Below are 27,183 nucleotides of genomic sequence, written 5' to 3'. Positions count from 1 at the left end.
GATAATCAATATGTTCCGGATTAGATGCCACTTGTTTGAATTCCTTTTATTTATCAAAATTTTTCCCATTGCACATATGTCTAATGCTAGTTGTTTTTCGTCAGTCAAAAATTTTAATTATATTACTTGTTGAATTTTTTTTTTCGTTGTTCTCAATACAAAAAAAAAAATTTTGATTTCAATAATTAAATCCAGTAATGTCATTCTTACACAGGTAGATTTAATTTACAGAATTTATGAATGTTACATTGTTGATGACGCGATTTCAGAATGTTTTTGTTTTTATTTTTTTTTCATAAAATTCAGGTTGGAATTCACTCTTCCATGATATTCTTATTTGGTGAAGATGATTTTGGGTTGTGATTTTTTGTTTTGTGAAAATCCACGATAATCATGCCGTGACATAATTCTAAATTATGGTTTAAAAATGATAAATGTATTCGAGTTCTTCGAAATCGTAAAATCTTTTTGACAAAATTCGAGATTTTTTTTTGTACAAAAAACAAAATTCTAATTACAATTTTTTCAAGAGAAAGAATAAATTTCTATATGGTTTTTAAAAATAGAACCTCTTCAATGTGTATATTGGAGGAATGATGACAAAAAAAAGCTATGACTTAACAGTTTTTTTTGTTGCCAATGTTTTTTCTATGAAAAATTTTTATACGAAAGCAAAAAAAAAAATTTTTTTTATTCCACATCATCAAATACTATGGCAACCATAATGATTTGAATGTTTAAATAAACAAAATAAAAGAATGCAAATCAACAAAATTACAGCATTAATTTTTATCACATCATCATATCGAAAGTAAATTGTGGCTACGGAAAATTTTCCAATTTCAATCAAATATAATTACATTATATTTCGGTCGCGTTAAACCATTCATCAATTTTTCAATATCGACATAATAAAACACATATAATACGCACACAATGGATACAAACATGAATAAATTTGATGAATCTTTGTATACGATCGAACAAGTAAAACAATTATTTCATTGTTTAGATAATAATGATGAAAATTTATTGAAAAAATTCTGTGATTTTCTCAACAATTCATCCGATGATGTATTCACTATTCATGATTCTGTCACAAAAACTGTTTCAAATTCGACAACAACAAATTTTTCACAAAAACATTTACGATCAAAAACATTCCTAAATGGTGAATGTGAACCAAATGAAACTTTCGAATCGGATGTTGAATTCAATAGAATCATATCATCATTATCAAACAATATTCGGAATATCCAAATGGAATTCAATGAGAACAAAAATTCAACCAACTGTGAAGTAATTAATTCATTTTTTTCAAAATCTAATTTGATTCAATGTGATCTAGTCAAGATTAAAAAATTTCTAGTTCTTAAAGCTGCATCAAGCAGTGAACGAAAGAAAAGTCGAAAAGATTCCACATCCTGCCAATCTACTTATAATGGTTATATTAATCAAATAATGAGCAATCGATTTTTGTTCCTACAATTAGTACATTTTGAATGTATCATTTTCCATTATTTGAAATGTATTCAACAAACATTTCCAACACGTAGTACATTATCACAAGATGTGTTATTATCTCAACTACAATGTTTATTTCGAAGTTATTATGCATTGATAATCAAACTTTCTTATGGTGAGTATTTCCCTTGTTTTTACTATTAAAAAATGATTAATATTCATTCATTTATTGTTTAGAATCACAATTTGTTCAATTAGTACGAATATTACATCAGCAATCCTCAACAATTACTTCGGGTATTTTGTGTCAATATTTTGAATTGATCGATAATAAATTGAATCATGAAAATTCGGGCAATAATAAACAACAACAGGAAATATTAGATTCAATCATTAACAATAGATCCATTGTGATCATTTTGGATTATGTGATTATTTTGAATCGATTAGGTACAATTATTCTTGTGTTAATTTTATCTAAAATTTTAAAACTTTTTTCTCTATTTTAGAATTGTCATGTTTTAAAGAAAATATTTTCAACAATATCATACCGGAATTTGTTGTTAATGACAAGAATCGATTCGATTTTGATGGAAATTGTCATATTATTTGTGAATATTTAAAACAACATAATCATGAACATTTATCATCACAAATCAATCTAGTCCGATTCGGTAAATTGGTGCTTGAAAAATTTTGTTCGATAAACAGGTTTATGGAAAAATCAACACTTAGATCTCGTATAATAATAATGTTGTTTAATGTTTGCCGTAAATGTAAGATGTTGGAAAAAAATTTTTAAATTATAAAATATTCACTCGTTTTATATTTTATTCATAAATTAGTAAGATATGATTCTGATCGTTTCACCACTGCATTGATCTTGTCACCGACACTCATTGAATTGTTGGGACATTGTAATCTATATCATATGGAAATATGTGAACAAAAATCATTATTAAATTTAAGAAAAGAAGATATCATTCAATTAGAAATTGGAGAAAAATTGATAGAAAAAGATAGTCAGCTAAAGTTTTATGTTTCAGTGTTACGTGATATCTATGGAATTGTATCGTTATTGCTCACGTTTACCGAATCATTAATCACCAATGAATATTTTCGATCATTAAAAATGGCTGAAGTATTATTTCAAAAATTTATGCATCCTTTTGTATGTTCTTTGAATGGAACAGAAAATGATGACCCCAATATAAATGATGATTATCGATACAATATGAACATTGAAACAATATCTGAAGCCTATAAAATATCGAATTTCTATCGAAAGCAATTTGATCGTGTAATACACTATGGAAATCGTCTAGTCGTCATGTCCAGTATGTTCATACAACGTTTACTACCGTCTATAATATTACCAATCGAAGATATTCGTAATCCATTTCGATTTCAATATGCACCGAATTCGCAAACAATTGTCAAACAAATAAGCGAAGATCAAGAATATGAAGTAGAGGAAGATTTGTTAATCTTTCCAGGTGGTAGTGATGAAGAATGTTTAGAATCGGAATTATTTTCCGAAAGTGAACTTGAAGATACTAGTACTAGTGAAAATAAAAAATCTAAAGAAATTGATAGCTCACTTGCAAAATCTTATTTATGTTTTTTTCCCGAGACTAAATTCCATTTGAATGATCGATCAAACGATGAACTTAAACTAAGTTGTTCATGTGATCAGGATCGTAGCGAAACCGAAATGCAACAATCAAAAAATAATAATGAAGCTTGTTTATCGAAAAATTCTGTCAACCAACACAATAAAATTGAGGATTTTAATTGGAAAGATACTTTTACAGCAATTTATGATTCAATTAAAACTGTCATACCTAAAGAAGTTTTTCCGGCACCAGAATTGAATTTTCATCAAAATAATTCATTGTTTCATCCAATGACATATCCATTTCTACGGAAAGCGATTCGTCTCAAGAATTATCATCATATAAAATTATTGGATCATGTTGGCCAACGATTGTTTTCCGATGAAAATTCAAAATATGAGATTGTCTATGATATTGAAAAACCGAACGATATGATCGATAGAAATCATTTGAAATTCGAATCACGTTTTGAATGCGGTAATCTTCGCAAAGCGTTCATACACTCAATCGCAAATAATGATAATAATAATGAAAAAGAATACATTTTAATCCTAAATTCTGATGTTAATTGTACATCACATACCCAATGGTTTTATTTTTACGTTGGACAAATGCAAAAAAATCAAAAATATCGATTTAAAATAATAAATTGTGAAAAGAAAAGTATTCTATTCAACAGTGGACAACAACCATTATTTTATTCGTGTCGAGAATTTGAAAAATCGGGAAAAAGTTGGCAAAGAATTCATGATGATGAGCCAATGAAAAACAATCGTTATATGGTGGCTTATTACCGAAATCATTATGTTAAAAATAAAGAATTTAAAAATTTGCTCAAAGGAAAATTATATTATACATTGGAATTTACATTCGAATTTCCATATGAAAATGATGATTGCTATTTTGCTTTCAATGTTCCATTCAGTTTTAGTCAACTAAAAACCTGTATCTCTTATTGGTCTTATATGGCCGATAATCATAATCGACGACAATCAGAAAATTCTGGTTATCAAATTTTTTTCGCTTCACAAACATTATGTTCAACATTAAAAGGCAACGATCTTCCAGTGATTACGATAACATCGAATGCTGAATTCAATATGAAACATTACATAATGATCACTGCCAGAGTTCATCCATCTGAATCAAATTCATCATGGATACTAAAAGGTTTCATTGATTTTCTATTACAATCATCTGATGATCAATCAATCGATGTGGCGAGGAAAAATTTATTAGATAAATACATTTTCAAAATAATTCCAATGTTGAATCCGGATGGCGTTATCAATGGCTGGTATGTGATTATTATTCTAATCTAATCGTTAAATTCAATTTTTTTTTATTTTTCATAAAGCACTAGAACCGATCTACAAACAGAAGATTTAAATCGTCATTGGGGGGATCCATCACCTATTTTACATCCAACCATATATCATTCAAAAATGTTGCTACAATGTTTACACACTTATTCGGGTGGCCGAAATCCCGTCGCATTTCTTGACATGCATGGCCATTCAAGACGAAATAATATATTTTCATATAGTTGTTTTCCAATGTTATCATGGAAAAAATCTGACCAACAAAATTATTATAAAAAACATCTACAAAATCATATGTGTGTTTGTATGAATAGCACAACGTGTAAATTGAATAATCAACTAGAATCCGTTAAAAACAATATGGATGATCGCGTACATTTAGCAGTGCCGCCGTATCTTACAATTCCATTGATTCTAAAATATCAACAATCGCCTGCATTTGATTTGGATTATTGTTCATTTGCCATGCAACGAGATCGTGAACAAACTGCTCGATTAGTAGCATGTCGCCAATATGGAATTGTTTTGACTTATACAATCGAATGTTCGGCCAGTGGTTGTGATAAAGGTCCATATGCTGGACAAAATTTATCGATAATAGAAATGGAAGAAATGGGACAATTTCTGGCCAAATCATTCAATTTCATTCAATTCGTTTATTGTTCACAACAACATTTTCCATTGATACAATTACCAGATTGTCAAAAATCTATTTATCAACAAAATGTAAACAAAGGGAAAATTTCTGTCAGGTGAGTTTGGAATTAATAGTTGGAATTTTTGATTTATTAATTACTTTTTTTTTACTTTCAAACCTTCTATACATAGCAATACCATTTTGAACAGATGTGCACGATCAAGAACTCCGGACAAATCGACAACGCCGAAACAACAAAAAATCAAACAAATGATTACAAACTTATATCCAGATCTCATCGAAATGGACTCACATTTTGTGAATGAATAAAAATAGTAGCAATAAATATAAATAAAAAATATGGATGATTAATATTTACAATTCAATATATCATTATTGGAAATAATTCATCTTTGTTAAATTTTGTCCAACGTTTCTTCGTATTCATCACGATTTTTCGAATCTTCTGTTTTCTTTGTTTTATTAGATTTTTTTGGCTTCATCTTGACTGGGCTATCGTTCACTTTATTGCTCGAATCGTCATTCTTTTTATTAGTTTTTTTAGCTTTAGCTACTTTAACCACTTTCTTTCCGGTTATCAAATCATCAACCACAGAAGTTTTGACAGATTTTTTGCTTGATTTTTTCTTTTTACTAGCTTTTTCCGTCGATTCAATGATTTTCAAATCCGATTTTTTGTTTCGCATTTTATTCAAATCATTAATCACATCATCTAGATTCACTTTGGCTAAAGCTTTATGTGGATCAGATGTTGATTTGAAGGAGTCTTCTTCCTCTTCATCATTGTCATTCAGATCGACACCTTCGGGCATTTCTAATGCTCGAATTGAAATTTTATTGTCAATCTCTTCATCATCTTCATTATCTTCAATGACATTTATTTTTGTATTCTTTTTCTTTGGTGTTTTCTTTTTAGATTTACCATCATCTTTTTTCACATTATCCGTCTTTTTCATTTTGATTAAATATTTTTCTGATGAGGTTAATCCAGGAATGAGAGCTTTTTGTTTGGCTGAAGATGATTCATGCAAGTATGTTTCATTTTCTTCTGCGTCCTCGACGTTTTCATTCAAATTCTCATCGTGTTTATTTGATTTTCGTTTAGATTTTTTAATTGTTTGCTTCGATTTTGTTGTCCTTAAATAATTTGGATTATTTTCCTGTTCAAATCTTCTCGATTGTTCATTGTCATTATTCTTCTGGTGTCTTTTATCCGATTCATCTGACGATTCTACACCATCTTGTTCATCATCAACTAAATGAATAACTTTTTCATAATCATCATTGTAATCATCAGATTCATATTCACTTTCAGGCAAATCGAATAGTGTATCCAAATCTAAACCGACTGGTATTGGAACTTTACGTTGTGCTTTTGCAGCAACCGGATTCAATGGATAAGCATAATAAAATGATTGTAGATCAATCATCACATTAGATTCATTGCCATTCGTTTCACCATTAGCCATTTCCTCTGAATGTTCGTTCGAATCATTCATCAATAAATTCGCCTGTTTACCGATATTTTCATTTTTCATTGATTTAACGATAGCTATTATTTCGGATAATGTTGTTGCGCGTTCTTGTATTTCCAAATTTTGATTTTTTAAATACGGTTTAATTAGTTCTTCAATTTCGGAACAAAGATTGTATGTTTTGGTCGAATTACAATTCGGATCAGCTGCTAGTTTGGAAAATATTTTAGATGCATTTTGAATAAAAACTGCTATGATATGTGGCTGAAAATTATCAATGGATAACAAATTTCGAATTGTTTTTTCTTTGTCAGGCAAATAACTGTTGAAAAAACAAAGATTTGATATTTGTAAGATTAACTTAAAAAAATCAATTAAAATTCATATTGAAAACTTACTCGGCAAATTCACCACATATCCAGGCAGCTGCATATAGCACTTCACAGACTGAGGAATTATTCATGAATAGAGAAGAATTTTCCAATAAAATGAACTGAAAAAAATTATAATGATTAGAAAATGATAATAAAAATTGTTAATTTATACCATTTGTTCGGTTGCAAACGACCGAATAGCATCTACACGAATAGAGACATCTAATATTTGCTGTGCAATCAAAACACCATGAATGGTGCCACCATCGACACGTGCAAGATCAATCAAAACACTTAAATACCTGATAGATTCAAAACAGTCATTATCATACATATCACGATTTGCACAAAAAAATACGAACCATTCAAAATTGACAATAAATTGATAATCGCTTTGTGAACAAATTTCAATCAATTTGAGGATTAATTCATCACGAAATTTATTCCCAATCTGACCTTCGGTAACATTTTTGACCAATTTCTGTACGATTTCCATTAAATTCTTTTTGGTAACCATACCGTAAAGAAGATCGAGTGCACGAAGACGAATCGATTCATCTTTATCATCCAAACATGCGAGTACCAAATCTTTATGACTTTGTACACTTTTTGGATGAGTTTTCAATATCTTATTCATAGCCAATAATCCAAGATATTTAAGATTTTGATCCGAATCTTCAATTAATATTCGCAATTTTTGTACACACAATTGTATGGATGCATTGTGATTGGGCAGACCAGATGAGATTGAAATCAAAACGGCAATCACAGTATTGATGCATTCATATAATAATGACATGGCCGATGTGCTAATTAAATTTCATTGATTGATTAGAATTTGTATTCAAAAATTTTTCACATGCTTAAATTATGAAAATAAAAATCAACTAAAAACAAATGTGATTACCTGTGTATCAAATTCGTTAAAGGTTCTATTAATTTTTTTCCTAGTCTAGGTTCAAGTGGTGTAAGTGCACCGAACTAATGGATAAAAATGGAACGAAATGAAAATAAATGAAAAACAAAAGAAAAAAAAATTAACAAAAAAAATTTAAAAAAAAATGAATGCAATGACCTATCATTATTTGATATTTAATTGAATCAAGTGTGCAAGGAAATTAAAAAAAAACAAATCTACGGGTATAATAATAGATGCAATTTTCATTGAATAATTATCGAATGTGAGATGAATTTTTTTACCTTCGAATCAGCGATATGAGAGGATTGCTTAGCTTGATACCAAGCAATGGCTCATATTTAGTCATTACTCCAAACTTTTTGATAGCAAAAAAAATGGATCAAAAATTGAATTAATAGAGCATAATAATAAACCCTAATGTCTAATTTTTTAAACGTATTACACTATTCAATTAAATATCAAATAATAAAGAATTCGAAAATGGACAATAGAAAAATACCAATTTGATGATTTTGATAAGCATCCAGTTGTTTGTTGAATTGGTCATTAATTTGAAGAATACAGGTGCCAATGAAAGATAATTTTTTGGATTTTTTCTTGCAAGCTCACAGATAACATTGACAGCTGCTGATTGAACACCTGGATCGGGATCCTCTAATTTTTCCTTCAATCTTGGGAATGCTGGTTTAAGTGCCTCAGGAAATTTGAGAAAAATTTTATACATCAACAATATTGCTTTTTTACGTAGATATGGTTTTGTTGAACTCAACAATGTCATCACATCATTGGCTAAATCTCGGCTTATGTCGGCAGTGACAAAACATGCTAGGCCACTCATTGCACATCCAGCATCGTACATGTTTTGTGAATTTAAATCCTTACGGATCATGTTTGTCGTCAACATCATCACTTCGGTATTCTCATGAAATGATTGCGATGCAGCTAGGTAACCGATTCTTTTGTGTGAAAATTTTGTCGAACTCATCACTTCGATGATGTTGAAAGCCGACCAGCTTATATCATAACCTAACATTTGTAGCTATGTATGATTTCAATGATAAATTAGAGATGAACAAAAAAAATGCAAATGAAACGTTTTACTTACATAAGTCAATTTGGAAATTGCATTAGCTTTAATAAAAAGACTATCATGTCGTAATTCTTCTTTAATTTCTTCAATACATTGTTGAATGTATTTTGTCTGTATAGAGAAAAAAGAAATGGATTGAATAATGAACAAAAATCATGGATAATGTACCTCATTTTCTTTGTTATTACGAATACCACGGACAAGATCGGTTAATGTTTTGTCGAAAATTCGATCAAAATTTCCTTTCACTTTACGGATGTTCATTTTGTTAATGTTATAATTCGAGTATATCAATATATGGTCAAAATTTTTTTTGTTGATGCCGTTCTATTTCACTAGATGATTGAACGATTACAATGATGAAGCATTGAGGCGTTGATTGATTAATTCGTCGTCGATAGTGAAAATGTAAGCATAAAGTTTATTTATTTGTTATCACTATAAATAACGATCATATACAACGATAATCAAATCAGTATTTTTCCAATTTGTAATATATATAAATTTTTTTTAAAGCTCTTGCTCGTTGTTTGTTTGTATATTGTGGGTGAGTGAGTGTGCAAGAAGAAAAAATTAATAGCTGAGAAAAAAAATCACAATTATTGATAAATCAAAACGAATGAAAATAATGATATTTTATTAATTATTATTATTCGATTTTGATTGATAAAAAACATCATCATCATCAAAAACGGTAATAATTGTGTATGAATTTCAATTGTTGTTCATTTTTATATATATGAACAGAACGACAACCTGGCATTTACTCTGCATATAAATATTAAAAAAATAGCTGGAGCTATGCTATGAATCACATACATATTCGAATGCCAATGGACGAGTTTCATCGAGTGGGCGGGATTTATTATTAATGATATATCCGATTCATAAAATCAGTAACAAGAATTTTAATTTATTTAAATGATGAATTGATTTTATTTTCAAAAAAGAAAAAAATGAATTATGAAAATTTTTTTACAGAAATATGTGAGAATTATTTAACAGTTTTGTTTATATTCATAAAACCAATACCAATACATGCGGCAATAATTTTTTTCGATCCAATTTTCATCATTATATTCGTTTCGTTTTGATTATCTTCATCATTTCTATTCAATGATTCCGATTCTAATTTAAATGTTAATGATGTAAATGTTTGTAAATGTCTCAACAATTGTATAGTATATGGACTTAATGGTCCAAATATTACTTTAGACAGATCACGATCGGTGAATGACATGAATATAGCGGCCATTCCTTGGTTGATCGTATTGATTGTACCACCACGATAGATATCGTTGAAAAGATTTGATACGGCTAATTTAGCAACATCTTCTGGAATCGATACACCACTATTTGATTCAGCAGGTTTGGACATTGATTCACCCACATAGAACACTCCTTCAGTTGTTTCGGCAACCAGAGACAATCCGAAACCGGGAGATTTACCACTATTTTTTCCTTTAAGATGATCCGTATAAATATAAATGTCTGTAATGAATTTCAACAACATTCCTTTAGCTGTATCGACCATTCTGTAATGAATTTCAACAACATTCCTTTAGCTGTATCGACCATTCGATTGGCTATCTGTGGTGATACTCTTGTTGCGAATGCAATGCCACGAATTCGTTTAACTTTTCCAGGCATCAATAATTGAACGGGTTTTAAAACTTTTCGAACAGGACATTTGAACGAAACAATTCCACCACCACCCGGTTTAAGGCCACGTGAAATTATTTTCAATTCAAGTTGTTCTTCATCGAAAACGCCAAAAAATTGTCTCAATAATGGGATTGAAGAATGTCGAAGAGCATCGACAGATGGATCAATGGTATCATTTGTTATTCCATGTAATCGAGCTTCGATAGGAGTTTTACAATACGGTGCCAAAGGTATAAGAACTTCCAGATAATACCCAATAGATCGTTCAAGAGAACACCAATGTTCCACAGAGCCACCGTATAGTATTCCAGGTTTGTATGTGATTCGGGTGCCATTTTTATCAACCAGAATCGACGAACCATTGGTAATTTTTTCCAATAATTTCAGCAAGCTTATTTCATATTTCTGCACACCATATGAGGAGGAATTTCTATCACGTATCTGATCGATGATTATTTTTCTTCTTGTTAATGTAGCAAGAATAATTCTTTGACGGAGACAATTACTACCTTGAAATTCGATAAAATCCATGTCGATTAATTTAGCGATAAATTCTGTTTTTGTTGAAACACAAGAATTCGTATTGAACGAAAAAAACGTGGTTATAGCTACTCATAATGTACGTAATTCAATTGTAAGACTTGCAAAATAAGCAGAATGTAGTTATGATGAGTTTAACCACTTGAGTAATCACTTTTTTAAGAAAATTTTTAATTATCATTTATGGGTTCAAAATTTTAATCTCTTCGTAGCAATTAAATATCGGTTAATGTTTGTGCCATGAATGTGAGAACAAATCAAACAACGTGATGGCCAAAAAAATTCAAACACAATCACAACAATCAGTCGTTCATTCTGTGGCTAATCGATTCTGGAAATTATCGTTGCTTGTCTTGCTCATTTCTATTGGTATTTATTATATTATCAAAGAATATCACCATGAAATGCCTACAAGTTTAAAACCATTAAATGATAAATTAAAAGAATTTCTCTACGAAACTTGGTATACACTGTCATTTAGCACAAATGTGATTTACAATAAATTATTTTACAACAACGATCGAACACGTTTAAATGTGATCCTTGAACAATTGTTAGAAGCTGAACATAATGTTTCCATATCAAAATCATCTCGTATTGCCATCGGTCTAGGTGTTTGTACGGATTTGGTTATCAGAGCACTTGATGTGTTGGATCAATTTAAATCACCTATCGATGCTAAACCACATGATCATATTGATAGCTGGAATAAATTTATTGAACTATTTGCCTATTATTTTCAACGTGGTGTTGCTTCCGAGTAAGGTGTTTATTTTGGTGTAATTTTATTTAATTTCAAATACTTTTTAAATTCTTAGGCGATATATAGAATCCAAAGAAGTGTTCAACAAATTGATCAGTTTGATTGATGAGAAAAAAATTCAAAAGAATGAAGCAATCGGAAGCAATGCACCGCTAATATCGATACGTTTCGCTCGTGAAGGTTTCGAAAATATTTTGTTAGGTGCTCAAATAACTGATAAATTGTCGAAAAAATTTCCAAATAACATTCAAATCAGTGGCCCAATAATCGATCAAGATGATTATCATGTGATATTGGAATATAATACAAATGAAAAATGGGACCAATACAAAAGTCCAAGAGCGAATAGATTGATTGTACATAGTGATGATAATAATGTTAAGCTATTGTCGAGGACCAAATTTTTCGAACAATTAAGACATTTCAAACCAGATATATTAGTTCTTACCGGTTTACATATGTTGGACAATAGCCCTATTGATTTTCATATACGAACACAAGCTATTGAAAATCTTGCCAAAGATTTAGAACGATTCCGTGAAAATAATCAAGCATTCCGTACACATTTTGAAATGGCAGCATTTACTGAAAATCGATTATTAGATTCCGTTGTGAATCAGATATTTCCACATATGGATTCCTTTGGCATGAACGAACAAGAGGCCGCTAATTTATTATCATTAATGAAATTCGGTAACATTTCCTATTCATCGAATCCTTTTCCACGTGTTGCACATGTTCTGGATGAAATGCGTGAATTGTTTGCATTATTAGAATCGATTGGAAATGGACGTGTAAGTCGAATTCATGTTCATACATTAGCCTATCAAGTAGTGATGACCAGAATTGATTCGAAATCCAAACAATCGATTTGGAAATCAAACAAAGCGGCCATGGCAAAAGCATCATTAACAGCTTATCGTTACACTGTAAGTTGAATGGCTTTTTTCTTTCTTCATACATTTCAATCATTTTTTTCAAATATTTTTCTCAAGTGTAATTTGCCTGAAATTGATTTGAAACGAGTGAATATACTTTTGGATGATTCATTTGCCATGACTATGGATGAAACAAATATTGAAAGAATTGAATTAGATCAAGCAATCAGATGTTGGGAAGAAAATATTGAATCCGAATTAATTCTCAATAAAACACGTGTTCAAATTTGTCTGGCAATCGGTATGGTTTGTACGGATGTTGTACAAACTGTTGGTGCTGGTGATAATATTTCTGGTAAGTTTTTTTTGATGATATTTAAAAACATTATTGTATACAATTAAAACAATGTTTTTTTCAACTTTATTCTTATAAATATAGCTTCCGGATTGATGCTTCAAATATGATTACACTAAAGACCAATAATGATGATAATCACAATCAATCAATAATATTTATCGACCAAACAAAAACAAAAATTCATTCATTAATTTTTTTTTTTGCTCAATTTTATTCGTTTCTATGATGTGCAAAAAATAAAAAAAAAATTCTCAATCAATCAATACACATTTAAAACTAATATATATATGGTTAACCATATGTTTTATAAAGATTGAATATATAAAAAAAAATTACATTTCCATTCAATCAAGTAAAATACAATGGCAAGAAAAAAATGGTGGAATTGGAAAGCAAAACGTTGATATTACAAACATTGATGAAAATTTTAATGTCATTATCATCATCATCATCATCATTGTACGTCATTTTTTAATTATATATGTAATGGAATCAAAATTAGTGTAGTGTGTTCAATTAAAAAAAAAGTAATGTTATGATATCATTTTTTTTTATAAAAAAAACCATAAATTAGGAAAATTTACAGAATAGAAATCATGTTTTTTTTGTTTCACTGAATCGCCCACGAAAAGATTCCGGTATATTCCATTGATTCAATTATTTTTTTTTTTATTTTTGAGATGAATTTGTTTTTGTGAAAAAAAAAATTTCCTAAGAAAAGTGCATTAAGAATTTTTTTTTTTTTTTGATTGAAAAATTAACAAGATGTGTTGAAGATACATGCAACGTATAAATTGGGTAAAAAAATAAAAATAAAAAAGAACAAGAAAGACACAAAAATAAATGGGGGAGAAGCAATGCTCTTGCCATTCAATTTTTTTTTCTATTTGCGAAGAAGAACTCAATAACATACATACAGATACACACACACAGTGAGAGAGAGAGAGAGAGAGAGAGAGAGACAAACCATAATCATTGAATATCAAGTAAAAAAGCCTGCCACCACCAACGAGAAAAAAAAACAACGATACAACCAACCAAATCAACGATCATCATCATCAGCAGTATTGACGACAAGAGCCATCCATCCAACATTCATCAAATATTACCGTCATCATCATCATCATCATCATCATCAATAACAACAACATCATCCATAAAAACCAAAAAACAGACACGAGAAAGAGAAAAAAACATCCAAATCCATCGTAATTTTTTTTTGTTTCTTTACGAAGACAACGAACGCAAAGATAAAGTGAAAAGACAACGATCAATAAAAAACGAAAAACTTAAAAACAAGATAATACCACCATCAATAATCATCGAGAATCTCCTTTTTTTCTGTTTATCATTTCATACATAAAATCAATATATACAATAACAACGACAATACGCGACCATCGACTATTTTTGAATGATAATCATTCATTCATTTGGGTATTTTCATTCAATGATTCGAATATCAACCAAAGAATTCTGGTTTGTTTTTTTTTTTTTTTTGTTTCTATATATTTTGTTAATTCCTATTTGATGATGATGAACAAAATAATTCGAATGTACGAATTCGATCATACAATTTTCCCTCTCATTATATTAGTACTCATGTTTCATAACTATAATTATTTTTGATTTATTAAAAAAACAAACAAATGAACATGAAGATGAATGATAACAAGTATACAGTTGTAATGATTATAATAGAATCTTTGTGTTTGTGTATGATTGTATTAGCAGCATTTGTTTTCTAACATTAAAGACATTGAATTTAACCAGTCATAATAATAATGATGATGATATTATCATCACTAAGAACAATTGAAAGGTTATAGTAATATTTTACCATTCTTACATCATAGAGATTATCGTAGAATTCCATTGTGGATTGGATATAAAATAATCAATATCAAACATCTGTGAAAAATCATCATTTTAATCATTGATCATCATTCGTCATCATAATTGTGTGGCCTTAATAAATTTTACATTATATATCATTAATATTAACAACATTATCATCAACAACACCAAGAAGACATTTACATTGACAAATCATCAACATCATCATCATCATCATCATCATCAAAATTATTTAGGTAAATTTTTACTACAATTAACATTCAATGTTTTATTTGTTGTTTTTTTTTTGTTCCAATGATGATGATTCATATTCATATTTTCTACGATAGATAATGAATTCAGAGAAAAAAGATTGCATTTAGGCATTGTTGTTGTTGAACATATTTTTTTTCAAAAAGCATCATCATTATCATTATTAGCTACAACACTTCATATGTCCCTTGTTTTGACTGCTAGTGATGAGTGTTTGTGATGTCATTCTTGGGTATTTTTTGTTTTGTTGTTGTTGTTGTTGTTGATAGGACGCCAAAGATATCGATTCATCAATCATTGTCTTTTGTTATGGATGTGTCATATTTGATTCCATTTCATTTAATCTCATCATCACTGAACATCAATATAAAAGATTGATAATGAGAAAATTATAATGCGCCACCATATTAGATAATGGAATCTTATCTTTTTTTTTTGCATAAGTTTTTATGTTATAGTAATTTTTTTGTATGATGTGTGTGTATGTGTGCGTGTATGTGTGTAGTAATCGATTACCATCGATATTTGATATTGATGAAATATATTCAATTCAATATATATATTATATTATATCTGAAAACTAGAAAATTATCACGAGCCTTTGCTTTCAATCAATTATTGTTGAGGCAAAAAAAAATTGTTTTTTTTTGTATGGAATAGAAAATTAAATTATTGGTTATGAATTAAATTTTCTTCTGTTTTGTTTGTTTGTTTGTTCCTACAAAATTCTAATGTCAATTTTTCTTCATTTATATAGAATCTATTTTTCCATCCAAAAAACGTTGATTTTCGTGGTTATCATTTTTTTATCGCTGTTATTATTATTCTCATATTTCCAACTACAATTGATTGACTCGAAATAATAATAATAAAAAACAAAAACATGGGAGCCATATTGGATACACCACACACAGAGAAAACGACCGATACCGGTACGGGTAATGATCTACGTTATGGTGTATGTTCAATGCAAGGATGGCGAGTTGAAATGGAAGATGCTCATTGTGCTAAAGTTGGTTTACCTGGTCTACCTGAATGGAGTTTTTTTGCCGGTATGTGGATAGATTTTTTTTATGTTTGGTTATAATTCATCTATATTTTTTTGTTCTATCTTTACTATATAAAAAGTGTTTGATGGTCACGCTGGTGCCTATGTATCGGCACATTGTGCTGAAAATCTTCTTAATACAATATTACAAACGGATAGTTTTCTTGATTATGCTGCTGCTGCATCAAAGTTATCCAAAGAAAACAATACGAATAATGGTGATGTTCAACAAACAACAACATCATCATCATCATCGCCAACACCAACAACATCTATTGTTGGTGATAATAATATTGAAAATAGCAACAAAAACAATCAACAAGTACAACAAAATCAAGAATGTGATCGAACCGAAAATGAATTGGAAACAATGATGAATTCACAAGCCACTGATGATGGCAGTGATCATAATTTAGAACGTATCAAATCAAACATACGGGAAGCATTCTTGAAACTTGATGAAAAAATGAAATCATTGCCAGAAGTAGAATCCGGGGAAGATATATCTGGTTCGACGGCAGTAGCCTGTTTAATATCACCAACACACTTATTTTTTGCTAATTGTGGTGATTCACGTGCCGTACTTTCCCGTAATGGCCAGGCTATATTCTCTACAAAAGATCATAAGCCAGTAAATCCACAGGAAAGAGAAAGAATTCAAGCTGCTGGTGGTAGCGTTATGATTCAACGTGTCAATGGTTCATTGGCCGTGTCCAGAGCACTTGGTGATTATCAATATAAACAGGTATGTTTTTATTATTATTTGGATTTCTATGAAAAAAAATTGTTAATGAATGTTTGTTTTTTTTTACAGGTTGTTGGTCGTGGACCATGTGAACAATTGGTTTCACCTGAACCAGAAATAACCATCGTTGAACGTGATCCAAGTGCCGATGAATTTTTAATTCTAGCTTGCGATGGTATATGGGATGTAATGAACAATGATGATCTTTGTGATTTTGTTCGTCATCAAATACGTATACATTCAAATGTTGGTGAAGTTTGTTCCACAATCGTCGATACATGTCTTCATAAGGTATGAAAACAAAACAAAAAAACAATTCAAAATAATCAATGATTTTTATCATCATTATTATAGGGAAGTACAGATAATATGAGTGTAGTTCTGGTTACATTTCCTGGAGCACCACCAATATGTGAAGAAACTAAACGTAAAGATGAAGAATTGAATGAAAAAATCAAAAATGAAGTAGTTTGTATGTTTGTTGTTAATTCTTCATTTTTTTTATCAACCGACAGATATAACTAACTAAATCAATTTCTTTTTCCTTCCATCGAATAAGGTCAATTGTTTCGTAATATGGAATTGTATAATTCAATATATCTTTTAATGCAATCGCTTAAAAATATTAAATTTGATAATCTACCTCCTGGCGGTGGTTTAGATGCAAAGTAAGCTAAGATAAACACATTATATTATTTGATTAATTGACGTTTAATTTTGACATTTTTTCTATATTTTTTTTAATAACAACAACAAACAAAAAAAATTTAGACGGACACTGATCGAAGAAATACAACGACGACAAGTTGAAAAACGTAATAACAGAGTAAATAATGGCCAATGACGTAATCGATTTTTTTTCAGCCCCCTTATTGATTTTGAGCGATGTGCAAACTAAACACACACACACACCCAACATACAACAAACATACATACACACATTCAATAATAATAATAACGGATATAATATGCCAACAAATTTTTATTATTTTTTCTTCAGAAAAAAAAACAAAATTATATTTTCGATGAAATATATAAATCTACGAAAAAAAAATTGAGAGTGAAAAAAAAGAAAGAAAAAAAAAATGTTACATTACACATCAAACACAAACACACGAATCACACAACACAGACACAAAAAAAAATTCAATTGAATTTTATCTGCCCCTTTCCCTTTCGATTGTCGATGTGTCTATATACATTTCAAATTAATTTTTATTATTATAATTGCTTCATTTGTTCTTAATAATTATAATTTTAACAGAAAAAAAAAGAAACGACAACAATTCTGAAATTATTATTATTCGATTGATAAATTCGATGATTGAAAAAGTTGTGTAACAAACATGAAATGAATTTCGATGATTGATTCATTTCTTTTTTTTTACAAAAAAAAAACAACACACAACCAACACCCAGGCTCAGGTTATTTTTTTCAGAAACAAAAGATTTTTTTTCTCCTTTAAAATCAATCATCATCAGAGTTTTAAAAAACAAGGGTGGAATGCGTGTGTGTGTGTGTGTGTTGGAAATTGGATTGAAAAAAAAATTAAAAACTCCAGCCACATTTTTTGTTGTTGTTGTTGTTGTTCCTGTTGTTGTTGTTGAAAATCCATAAACTAAAATTATTCGTTCATTCATTCATTCATTATATTTACTTATGAACTGTATGTATATTCTATTCTTTTTTTTTCTAATATTAAAAAAAAACCTAAAACACACTATTGCCAGAAACAATTCAAAGAACTAAAATCAGTGTGAGAGAGAATTGAGATTGGTTATATAGAATTTGAATTACATTGTATAGAAGTGAATTTAGAATCTTTTTTTTATTATAATAATAATAATGATGATGATGTGCACTGTCTAATTCTGTGTTAATGATCATGATGATGATGATGAAAATATATTTGCAAAAAAAAACTGGAATTTTTTTTCCTTTCAAAATTCTGTAAAATGTGAATAATTTTTTTTCTCTCGTTCTTTTTTGGATATTGAATTTTGAATCAAAAACACAAGTATAACACACACACACACACACATGCACACAAACTCAAACATCTTATAATTTGAAAAAGTCTGATATATGAAATTATAATAATAACAAGAATATGTCATGTTCAAAAAAAAATGTTTAAAAATGAATTTTTGTTGTATTGTTACAAATTAATTGACAGATGACGTATGATGTATATTGAATATGATATGAATGAACAATTTTTTCTTCAATTCAAATTCATTATTGAAATTCACATTCACAATATGTCAATCAAATCAATCAACAAAAAAAAAATTTTTGTCATTCATTTTTGGTATATTTGTTGCTTGTTTATTTCCTTCTTTTTTTTCTCATTTTGTTTTGCTTATATTCATTGTCATTCATTCATTGTGAAAATATTACCATCATTTCAAGTTATATATTCGAATTAAATTTACTAGATGGCGTTGATGATGAAAAAAAAAATATTTTTGAATACATATGTGTGTTCATATTTATTCGAATCTGCGATTGATCATCAATTTTCAGTCATCGTTATGTTATTACATTATTATTTTTATCTTATTTTGAAAAAAAAATTAAAAAATTTATACAAAATTTTCAAAAAGATTTTAAAATTGACATTTCATACTGCATTAAACGACAAAAAAATTCTTCGAATCAAATTTCATTGTTGATTTCCATAAGTTTCCAGACCATAAGTATGTCAACTCGAATCTGTGCGTGGTTTCTGATCAAAAGTTATTCGTTTATTTGTTTCGATAATGTTTTCAACAAATGTCATCCTAAATTAGGTGAGTTCTAATTAAAAATCATCAAATTGAATAATTTTTTTTCAATCATCAAAAATATAGTGTTTTTTATATCGCAAATCATTAATGAAAGTTTCATCAATCAATTTCAATTAGACAATAAAGTTTTGTCATTGAATGACGGAAATGTGGTTTTTTTTGCCCACGGCAAAACGATTTTAAATTGAATAACTTTTTCATTTGTCTTTTACTTTCAAACGTCAAAATATGTGAATGTTCAATCTGTCAATGATACTGATGTTCTTGAAACAAACATTAACATATTCAACCACAACTGACTGTGTTGTTCATCTCTTGAAACTTGTTTTTTTTTCTTGGATACGTCTTAAAAACTGTTTAATGTACCGCTATATTGGATAGGTAGTGTTATATGTTCATGTTAACAACCATCAACTTGTTTTATCATTATTAATAACGGTCATTTGTATCCATCATCATCATCATCATCATCCGATTCACAATAAGATTTTGTTGAGATTTTCGTTTGTGCAATCGAACAATATTATACACTCAGCAAATTGTAAACAAACAAACAAACAAATCAATAAAATGGAAATTGGAAAATTTAACAACACAACAACAACAACAACAAGTATTGGATTTTCCTACATCGTCATTTTTTTTTTGATTCATCAAATTATTCAATTGATTTCGAAATTCATTGATGAATCGCCTACACACAAATATCAGTTGCTCCTTGTTTTTCTATATTGATTTTTTGTTTTGTTTTGAGTATGGCATTTTGCCGAGAAAATGATTTTCGATTTCATCAACACACAAAATGTACTCTCACACACACAAAAACTTTAAAATTATTTAGCTCCAAATGTGAATGTTGTTTTCTTTTTCATTGATTTTGTTTCTCAAATATAAAGAATGCTGTTTCAATAATGTTTCTGTTTTTTTAAATGCTTGCACTTATGAAGTGTGAATTTCAATTAGAATAAATGAATTGATTGAATGAGTGAAGAAATAGAAATTCAAATCAAAAGCCAAGAACCGATGACTGTTGTTATAATAACTTGAATCCAATTCAGCAGCGTAGACAAAAATTTTGTTCATTTTCTGTCCGGAACACACACATTGAAAACATCAGCAATTTAATTGATATAAATGATTCGAGATATAAATCGTCAATATATAAATTGTTTTTTTTCTCTTGTTTCTTCCGCATTATTCCGATGTTTAGTGTTTTTTTTTTTGTTGTTTTGTTTTGTTTCTACACTGAAAAAAAAGTCCCAAAATTGTAATTTTTATTTGTTATTCAAATTCTATTTATCTATGAAATATTGATAGTTTGAAACTTTTTATACCATGTACCAGATGCGTATACGCAAACGACGGCAAAATCAAAATATAGTGTGTGTGTGTGTGTGTGCATGGGTTGACAAATATTTGCATTTACAAATATTGCTTGTGTGAAAAATCTGGTTTCACCAAAAAAAAAAATGCCATATTCTTCATATGAAGAATCTATAGATAGATGCTAATTGACAGCTTATGCTGCTGCTAGTAGTGACTCTATTTTTTGTTTTGTTTTATAGCTTTCTATTGTGTGTATTTATTACTTAACACATAAGAATTATCATCATTCTGTTAATGTTTCATACACCACTTATCATCATTATCATCATCATCATCAGTCACTATTGTATTGTGTCTATACCACACATGCACACATACAGTATCGAATAGAATCAATCAATCGTCATCAATATATTACAATTGAAATTAAATATTTACTTTATAAAGTTACCTATTTGTCATTAAGTATTATTATTGTAGTTGTTGTTGTTGTTGTTGTTGAAAACTTGAATGATAACTAACCAACCAATTAAATCATTTGCATCTAAAAAAAACACACACACACAAACACAGCAACAACAATCTTGAAATATAGATAACATTATGTCTAAAATAATATTTAAAAACTGGCAACGCCAAAAAAAAAAGTCAATCATCAATTGCATTTCACAATCATCATCATCATCATCACTTGATTGCCTACATGAATAGACTAGACATAGACATTATCATTTATCCCGTTATTATTATTTTTATTTACCGTTGATTGTAGAATTTATTATTATTATTATTTTGGCTACATTAATGTTTTCAATGATGATCGGATTTTTTTCTGTTGTTATTGTGCCAAATGTCTATGTGATTATGACAATTGTTTGAGTTTCAACATGAATGCATGGGATTCAGACTAAATACAATATATCGTCAAAAAAAAAATATTGCCATTAGCTGTTCATAATAATTACCTGTTTTTTTTCTATTGAATATGCCATCAGCCATCAGTCGTGAATATGGTTATTATTAGTACATATCCACCATTTATCATTTTATTGTGTTCTCTGTTCGTGTGTATGTGTGTCTTTAACTCTTCATTTCCATAATTTCCATTTGTTGTTGTTGTTGTTGCTGCTGCTGCTGTTTTTTTTTCATCATTTCAAATTGAATATTTATTCCGTTTTTTTTCTTCTTTGGCTAAAAATATTTTAATGATTTTTCTTTCAGCTTGTTTAATATGTTAAATTTTGACCTAATTTTTTTTCCTGACTTTGCCACTCATTAATTCTTGCCATGTTTGTTCGTTCATTGTTGTTATTTTTGATGATTAAAAATGACCTTACAACAACAAATAGAACAAAATTGAAAACAATACTAACAGGTGGGTGGTTATTTATTTGGTTTTTTTTAATTCCCTGTAGAAAAAAAATCCAATCCATTATCCAACAATAAACACAATGTGGTGATGATAAATATTCGATAAATGAGTTATACAGATTCTACGATTACACAAACCACACATACACACAACTTTTGATATTAAACGAAATCGGATCAAATGATTATTAATTTCGACATTTGAAATGGAATAGACCTGAAAAAAATAACATTTTGATGTTTGTGATTAATGTGTGTGTGTGTATGTGTGTGTTGCCATAGAAAACATTTAAATCCATCATCATATATCAATCGTCATCACCATTACCATTATCTTGAGGTTGATGATCATCATAGCAACGGTAGCCATATTGATCCTGTGTGTTTGTGTGTTTCAATGATATCACTTTCTCTCTTCAAACTTCAAAAAAAAAAAATATTTTTCTTCCAAGTTATCATTGATTGTAGTGGTGGCCACCAATGCAATATTTTCATTTTATCATAACAACAATACATTCCTATATATTTTGTGATGAGACAAGATTTGGTAGAAGACGATGAAATTCAATAGACAAAGAAATCATTCGATTCATGATATTTAAAAAAAAATAACTAATTTTCCTTCATTGTGTTTTTTTTTGTGTAAAACCTATGATTTTAATTTGATTGAAATATTTCATCATAATCATCATCATCATCAAAAGAGTAAAAAACAGTCGACAAATGTCGATTGATGCCAAAAAAAAAATTTTGAGCAAAGCAAACGTTTTTTTCCTTCAAACAAAATTATTATTATCAACTTTTACCCCATTCCGTAAATGTTATTGATCCATATGTGTGTGTGTGTGTGTATGTATGTATATTTGTTGATTGAAACGAAAAACATTGACACCATATATTGATTGAATGATGCTAAATTTATGATGAATGTGTGTGTGTGTGTGTGTGTTCCGATTTGATTATATATCTCATCTTTATCAACCGGTTTATGTGTATCAATGTCAACAAAATTCTTGTTATGATGTTAAATATTGAATGAATGAATTTGCGCAACAAGATAAAAAACAACAAATTCATGATGATGATCAATGACGACAAAACTGGACATTCAAAACGACTACGATAGATAAAACATCAACAATTTTTTTTCACCATATTCATGTATGTGTGTGTGTTTGTGATTAGAAATTTGATATCAAACATTATCACATTCATCCAAAACATATACAACCAAATACGCACATGTTCTAATATTAGATTCATCACCAAATTAAATGATAAATGATTGATTGATTGATTGATTGACGCCCCGGTCCTGAACTGTGTTTATGTGTACGAATGAGTGAGTGATTCATTCAAAATAAACACTTCAATTTTTTTTTGTTTTATTTTGTTTCTGGCGACAAATTGTACAAATAGATCGATGATCATTGATCAATGATCAGTCATTTTTTTCCTTTATTTTCTTATACTTAAAACACTATGTCTCTATATTAAAGATGATGATGATGATGACAAAATTTTCATATGATTCAAACGGTGGTGGTGGTGGTGGGAATGTTTATGCCACACACACACACACACACATTTATATGTATAAATATTGATTTGATCATTCATTTTGATTTTTAGTCGAACGGTTGTTTGGGATACCATTTGTCAACATTATCATTATTGTTTCAGCAGCAAAACAAACGTCATCACCCTTTTTATCCTTTCAAAAAAAAAGAAATTTTTTTCATACAGATTTTTTTCCATTTTTTTTGCGTCGAGTATGTTTACCTACCCGATTAATGTGTATGTTTGTTGTTGTTGTTGCTGTTGTTGTTCATCGACAAACTATTGGATCAAATTTATATATAAATTAGAATCAATCAATCATTGATTCTAATCATCGATTAGTAATCGATTTTTTCATCTATATTCCAACACAATTGACACATTAAATTAAAACATCAATAATAATAATAATAATAACTTCGCAACTTTCATAATCATTATCAATAATCGATCACCATCACCAGTACCATTTAACAACGTTTGAATTAATGTTATTATTTGTTTTTGCCATATCTTGTCAACACCAAAAAAACTATAGTAATCATTTCATCAAGTGAAAAAAAGACAAGAAAATGAAAAAGAGTGATGCACTGTTAAACTGACATATTTTTCTTCTCTTGTGTTTCTTTCTCTTTCTCTGTTTTTTATTTCAATTCTGTTTTCTCTCGTCAACGAACGTCTTTTCCACAGAAAAAAATTGTTATTATTTACATCCAAAACTTTATTATAATTTTAATCTCCCAAAATTTATAATAACATCATATAGTTTGAGAATAGAGAGATTCAGATGAGATCAACAACAACAACAACTACAATCTAAGACCTAGGTAATTTCACCTTTTTCTCATATGGTCTTTTTTTATATTATAGACAAGAAAATATTGTTTGTATAGACATCATATCATTATCATCATCATAGTGATAATCTATATAAATATACACAACAAATTCATTTCACCATTTGTCATCATCAGATCAGATCAGAGATCCGATTCAATCCTTACGCAAACAAAGATCTATCAAAAAAAAAATAATTTTTTTTTTGCATTAACTCTACACATCGTCATCATCATCATCATCATCATAATCATAACACATTCATATATTATATTTTGTAATTTTCACAATAATTCTAACGATTGATTTTTTTTTTATTAATTTTCTTTTTTCTTGTTCCATTTAGTTTTGTGATATAAAACACCATCATTAATTGTATAGGAAAACTTCATTATATTATTCATCTATCATCATCATCATCATCATCATCATCATTATCATCATGATCAAGTGGTCCAATATATCGATCGAAAATTTATTATTCACTTTTATTATATTCTGTTTTGTGATTATCCATTCAACAACTATCGATAGTCACCGATTGAATCGATCAAAACGTGATTGGAAATCAACATTGCCGGTTCCTATACCGAAACCAGGTGAATATTCTGAAGGTTATATAACACAATTTTTCAATCGTAAAAAATCGAATCAAACAAATCTCGATGAAGATATTATAACGATCGATAATGATAATCCAATGTTCGATATTCAATTGAATCTGACTCATCGTTGTATTTTTGGGACTGAATATAATTGTCCTGCTAATTTTGAATGTCGATCATTACCACATTATGATGAACGATTTAGTGTTTGTGTTCAAGTTGATTGTAGTATGAATTGTACAAATTATCATGAAATTTTTTGTCCTACTGATAGTAAAATTGTTCAACAGATGATTGAAATTAATGGAAAAAAATGTTGTCTCCATTTGTAAGTTATTTATTTTTGCAATCAGGAAATGGTCATGATTAATTCTGTTCATTTTTCTTTACTTATTATTGATCATCAGTTGTAACTGTGATGAAACCAAATGTACTGTACAAAAATGTCCCGGTTCACGTCCGGTAGTGTTGAAAAAAGCAATGAAAATTCCCAGTAAATGTTGTGATCAAATTGAATGTAATCCATGTGAGTTTTTAAATGTTAAATAAAATTATTCAATTCAATAAATTTATTAAAAAATTTCTTTGGGCCTTATAGATATACCGAAAAAATGTATTGGTTTAAATGGCGAACAATATAATCCTGGTGATTCATGGCTTAAATTAGATGATTGTCATCGTTGTAAATGCATTGATGGTGTACAAAAATGTGAAAGTATTAAAAATTGTCCATTTAAATGTTTACCGGTCAATCACACTGAAAAACTTGATTCAGAACAATGTTGTCCACGTTGCAAAGGTATGGCTTGTTCGAATAGTTTGGTGTAATTTTTTTTAAACAAAATTTTCTTCTTAGCTTGTATCGATGAGAAAGGAATCAAACATGATGATTCATCTGCATGGATCGATAATTGTCGACGTTGTGAATGTAAAAATGAGAAAATCATCTGTAATTCACCATATGGTGGTCAACAATTTTGTGATCGTCCATGTACAGAGAATGAACGACGTGAATGGCAGAATGATAAATGCTGTGATAAATGTGAATGTAATTTAAAATGTCCATTTGGTTTTCAAATCAATTCCACTGACAATCATAGTCAGCTATGTAAATGTAAAGAAATTCCAAAAACAAAAGTTGAATTGATAGAATCTGATCATGGTGCTCAACGACCAGGTATTTAAAAAGTTATGATTAATGTTTTCATTGAAATATTAATTGTTTTTTTCAAATTACTCGACTAGCCAATGAGAATAATCTAACTTCAATATGGATTCTATTAGGCTTTGCTATCGTGATTGTTGTCGGCTCATTTTGTTCCTATACGGCATGTGTTTACCTAAAAAATCATTCAAAAACATCGAAAACAAATCATTCACATATTTATGAACATATTAATCAAAAATTTACAAATAATAATCATGACGATGAAGATAATGATCTTGATAATGAATTGAGCCAAATTAATGGACAATCAAATGGCCAAACAACATAAACAAGATTATTGACTATTTGTTTATCCGAAATCATCTCTAGTCATACAACAATGTTATAACATTAACACCACTTTAAATTTGATTTTTTTTTTGTAAAATAAGCAATTAAATTTATAAATTTGAATTTACCGCTTTTTTGTGAATAAAACTTTTTCTTCTGATACACTAACGAC

General features: G+C 28.9%; 6 protein-coding genes across 15 annotated transcripts; 4 read left to right on the top strand and 2 right to left on the bottom strand.

Annotated features, from left to right (window-relative positions):
* The first annotated feature begins 90 nt into the window (after nucleotides 1–90).
* Nucleotides 91–5,442, top strand: Nna1 (Nna1 carboxypeptidase). Its single transcript, XM_075735444.1, has 7 exons — nucleotides 91–214; nucleotides 307–1,639; nucleotides 1,702–1,914; nucleotides 1,974–2,240; nucleotides 2,310–4,377; nucleotides 4,438–5,154; nucleotides 5,231–5,442. The coding sequence occupies exons 2-7, from the start codon at nucleotides 937–939 to the stop codon at nucleotides 5,367–5,369; spliced, it is 4,107 nt and encodes a 1,368-aa protein (XP_075591559.1). The 5' UTR covers nucleotides 91–214; nucleotides 307–936; the 3' UTR covers nucleotides 5,370–5,442.
* g (adaptor-related protein complex 3, delta 1 subunit-like garnet) lies at nucleotides 5,171–9,753 on the bottom strand. Of its 2 annotated transcripts, none has more exons than XM_047054027.2 (8): nucleotides 9,087–9,753; nucleotides 8,934–9,029; nucleotides 8,328–8,867; nucleotides 7,817–7,890; nucleotides 7,272–7,718; nucleotides 7,082–7,211; nucleotides 6,934–7,028; nucleotides 5,171–6,857 (listed from the first exon to the last, which is right to left on the bottom strand). In XM_047054027.2, the coding sequence occupies exons 1-8, from the start codon at nucleotides 9,180–9,182 to the stop codon at nucleotides 5,456–5,458; spliced, it is 2,880 nt and encodes a 959-aa protein (XP_046909983.2). In that variant the 5' UTR covers nucleotides 9,183–9,753; the 3' UTR covers nucleotides 5,171–5,455. The 2 variants fall into 2 exon arrangements, with proteins under 2 accessions (XP_046909983.2, XP_075591560.1); XM_075735445.1 differs by lacking the exon at nucleotides 7,817–7,890 and adding an exon at nucleotides 8,110–8,183 and having other exon boundaries at nucleotides 9,087–9,539.
* A 71-nt stretch (nucleotides 9,754–9,824) lies between these two features.
* Nucleotides 9,825–11,114, bottom strand: Rtc1 (RNA terminal phosphate cyclase 1). Its single transcript, XM_075735446.1, has 2 exons — nucleotides 10,502–11,114; nucleotides 9,825–10,457 (listed from the first exon to the last, which is right to left on the bottom strand). Exons 1-2 carry the CDS (start codon nucleotides 11,112–11,114, stop codon nucleotides 9,913–9,915), a joined length of 1,158 nt encoding a protein of 385 aa, XP_075591561.1. The 3' UTR covers nucleotides 9,825–9,912.
* Nucleotides 11,115–11,207: 93 nt separating this feature from the next.
* LOC124492936 (ADP-dependent glucokinase) lies at nucleotides 11,208–13,385 on the top strand. The gene is made up of 4 exons (XM_047055965.2): nucleotides 11,208–11,883; nucleotides 11,942–12,815; nucleotides 12,882–13,119; nucleotides 13,204–13,385. Exons 1-4 carry the CDS (start codon nucleotides 11,393–11,395, stop codon nucleotides 13,227–13,229), a joined length of 1,629 nt encoding a protein of 542 aa, XP_046911921.2. The 5' UTR covers nucleotides 11,208–11,392; the 3' UTR covers nucleotides 13,230–13,385.
* Nucleotides 13,386–13,726: 341 nt separating this feature from the next.
* Nucleotides 13,727–18,318, top strand: alph (protein phosphatase alphabet). Of its 2 annotated transcripts, XM_047056016.2 has the most exons (8): nucleotides 14,013–14,601; nucleotides 14,979–15,215; nucleotides 15,989–16,283; nucleotides 16,360–17,024; nucleotides 17,094–17,315; nucleotides 17,379–17,496; nucleotides 17,584–17,692; nucleotides 17,796–18,318. In XM_047056016.2, the coding sequence occupies exons 3-8, from the start codon at nucleotides 16,115–16,117 to the stop codon at nucleotides 17,866–17,868; spliced, it is 1,356 nt and encodes a 451-aa protein (XP_046911972.1). In that variant the 5' UTR covers nucleotides 14,013–14,601; nucleotides 14,979–15,215; nucleotides 15,989–16,114; the 3' UTR covers nucleotides 17,869–18,318. The 2 variants fall into 2 exon arrangements, with proteins under 2 accessions (XP_046911973.1, XP_046911972.1); XM_047056017.2 differs by lacking the exon at nucleotides 14,979–15,215 and having other exon boundaries at nucleotides 13,727–14,601.
* Nucleotides 18,319–19,596: 1,278 nt separating this feature from the next.
* On the top strand, nucleotides 19,597–27,179 carry LOC124491552 (cysteine-rich motor neuron 1 protein-like). Of its 8 annotated transcripts, XM_075735148.1 has the most exons (8): nucleotides 19,597–19,817; nucleotides 19,878–20,618; nucleotides 24,144–24,898; nucleotides 25,255–25,841; nucleotides 25,921–26,039; nucleotides 26,112–26,312; nucleotides 26,370–26,690; nucleotides 26,759–27,179. In XM_075735148.1, the coding sequence occupies exons 4-8, from the start codon at nucleotides 25,351–25,353 to the stop codon at nucleotides 27,007–27,009; spliced, it is 1,383 nt and encodes a 460-aa protein (XP_075591263.1). In that variant the 5' UTR covers nucleotides 19,597–19,817; nucleotides 19,878–20,618; nucleotides 24,144–24,898; nucleotides 25,255–25,350; the 3' UTR covers nucleotides 27,010–27,179. The 8 variants fall into 8 exon arrangements, with proteins under 8 accessions (XP_075591263.1, XP_046910166.2, XP_046910170.2 ...); XM_075735149.1 differs by lacking the exons at nucleotides 19,597–19,817; nucleotides 19,878–20,618 and adding an exon at nucleotides 24,942–25,185 and having other exon boundaries at nucleotides 22,630–24,561; XM_047054210.2 differs by lacking the exons at nucleotides 19,878–20,618; nucleotides 24,144–24,898.
* Nucleotides 27,180–27,183: the final 4 nt, after the last annotated feature.

The sequence above is a fragment of the Dermatophagoides farinae genome, chromosome 1 (assembly GCF_024713945.1).
Source record: "Dermatophagoides farinae isolate YC_2012a chromosome 1, ASM2471394v1, whole genome shotgun sequence".
Taxonomy (NCBI): domain Eukaryota; kingdom Metazoa; phylum Arthropoda; class Arachnida; order Sarcoptiformes; family Pyroglyphidae; genus Dermatophagoides; species Dermatophagoides farinae.
This window is presented reverse-complemented; position numbering and strand designations above follow the sequence as displayed.

What these genes read in the sequence shown, in the direction of transcription:
- Nna1 (XM_075735444.1), top strand. Translation starts at nt 937, where the DNA reads ATGGATACAAACATGAATAAATTTGATGAATCTTTGTATACGATCGAA. An exon ending in GATTATTTTGAATCGATTAG is followed by an intron (nt 1,915 to 1,973) that starts GTACAATTATTC and finishes TCTCTATTTTAG; the next exon opens with AATTGTCATGTTTTAAAGAA. An exon ending in GATGGCGTTATCAATGGCTG is followed by an intron (nt 4,378 to 4,437) that starts GTATGTGATTAT and finishes TTTTTCATAAAG; the next exon opens with CACTAGAACCGATCTACAAA.
- g (XM_047054027.2), bottom strand. Translation starts at nt 9,182, where the DNA reads ATGAACATCCGTAAAGTGAAAGGAAATTTTGATCGAATTTTCGACAAA. An exon ending in TTATCAAAATCATCAAATTG is followed by an intron (nt 7,891 to 8,327) that starts GTATTTTTCTAT and finishes TTTATCCATTAG; the next exon opens with TTCGGTGCACTTACACCACT. An exon ending in ATATGTGGTGAATTTGCCGA is followed by an intron (nt 6,858 to 6,933) that starts GTAAGTTTTCAA and finishes TTTTTTCAACAG; the next exon opens with TTATTTGCCTGACAAAGAAA.
- Rtc1 (XM_075735446.1), bottom strand. Translation starts at nt 11,114, where the DNA reads ATGGATTTTATCGAATTTCAAGGTAGTAATTGTCTCCGTCAAAGAATT. An exon ending in AGTATCACCACAGATAGCCA is followed by an intron (nt 10,458 to 10,501) that starts ATCGAATGGTCG and finishes TTGAAATTCATT; the next exon opens with ACAGAATGGTCGATACAGCT.
- LOC124492936 (XM_047055965.2), top strand. Translation starts at nt 11,393, where the DNA reads ATGGCCAAAAAAATTCAAACACAATCACAACAATCAGTCGTTCATTCT. An exon ending in CAACGTGGTGTTGCTTCCGA is followed by an intron (nt 11,884 to 11,941) that starts GTAAGGTGTTTA and finishes TTAAATTCTTAG; the next exon opens with GCGATATATAGAATCCAAAG. An exon ending in TAACAGCTTATCGTTACACT is followed by an intron (nt 12,816 to 12,881) that starts GTAAGTTGAATG and finishes ATTTTTCTCAAG; the next exon opens with TGTAATTTGCCTGAAATTGA.
- alph (XM_047056017.2), top strand. Translation starts at nt 16,115, where the DNA reads ATGGGAGCCATATTGGATACACCACACACAGAGAAAACGACCGATACC. An exon ending in TGAATGGAGTTTTTTTGCCG is followed by an intron (nt 16,284 to 16,359) that starts GTATGTGGATAG and finishes CTATATAAAAAG; the next exon opens with TGTTTGATGGTCACGCTGGT. An exon ending in TCGATACATGTCTTCATAAG is followed by an intron (nt 17,316 to 17,378) that starts GTATGAAAACAA and finishes TCATTATTATAG; the next exon opens with GGAAGTACAGATAATATGAG.
- LOC124491552 (XM_047054210.2), top strand. Translation starts at nt 25,351, where the DNA reads ATGATCAAGTGGTCCAATATATCGATCGAAAATTTATTATTCACTTTT. An exon ending in AAAAAATGTTGTCTCCATTT is followed by an intron (nt 25,842 to 25,920) that starts GTAAGTTATTTA and finishes ATTGATCATCAG; the next exon opens with TTGTAACTGTGATGAAACCA. An exon ending in TCAAATTGAATGTAATCCAT is followed by an intron (nt 26,040 to 26,111) that starts GTGAGTTTTTAA and finishes TGGGCCTTATAG; the next exon opens with ATATACCGAAAAAATGTATT.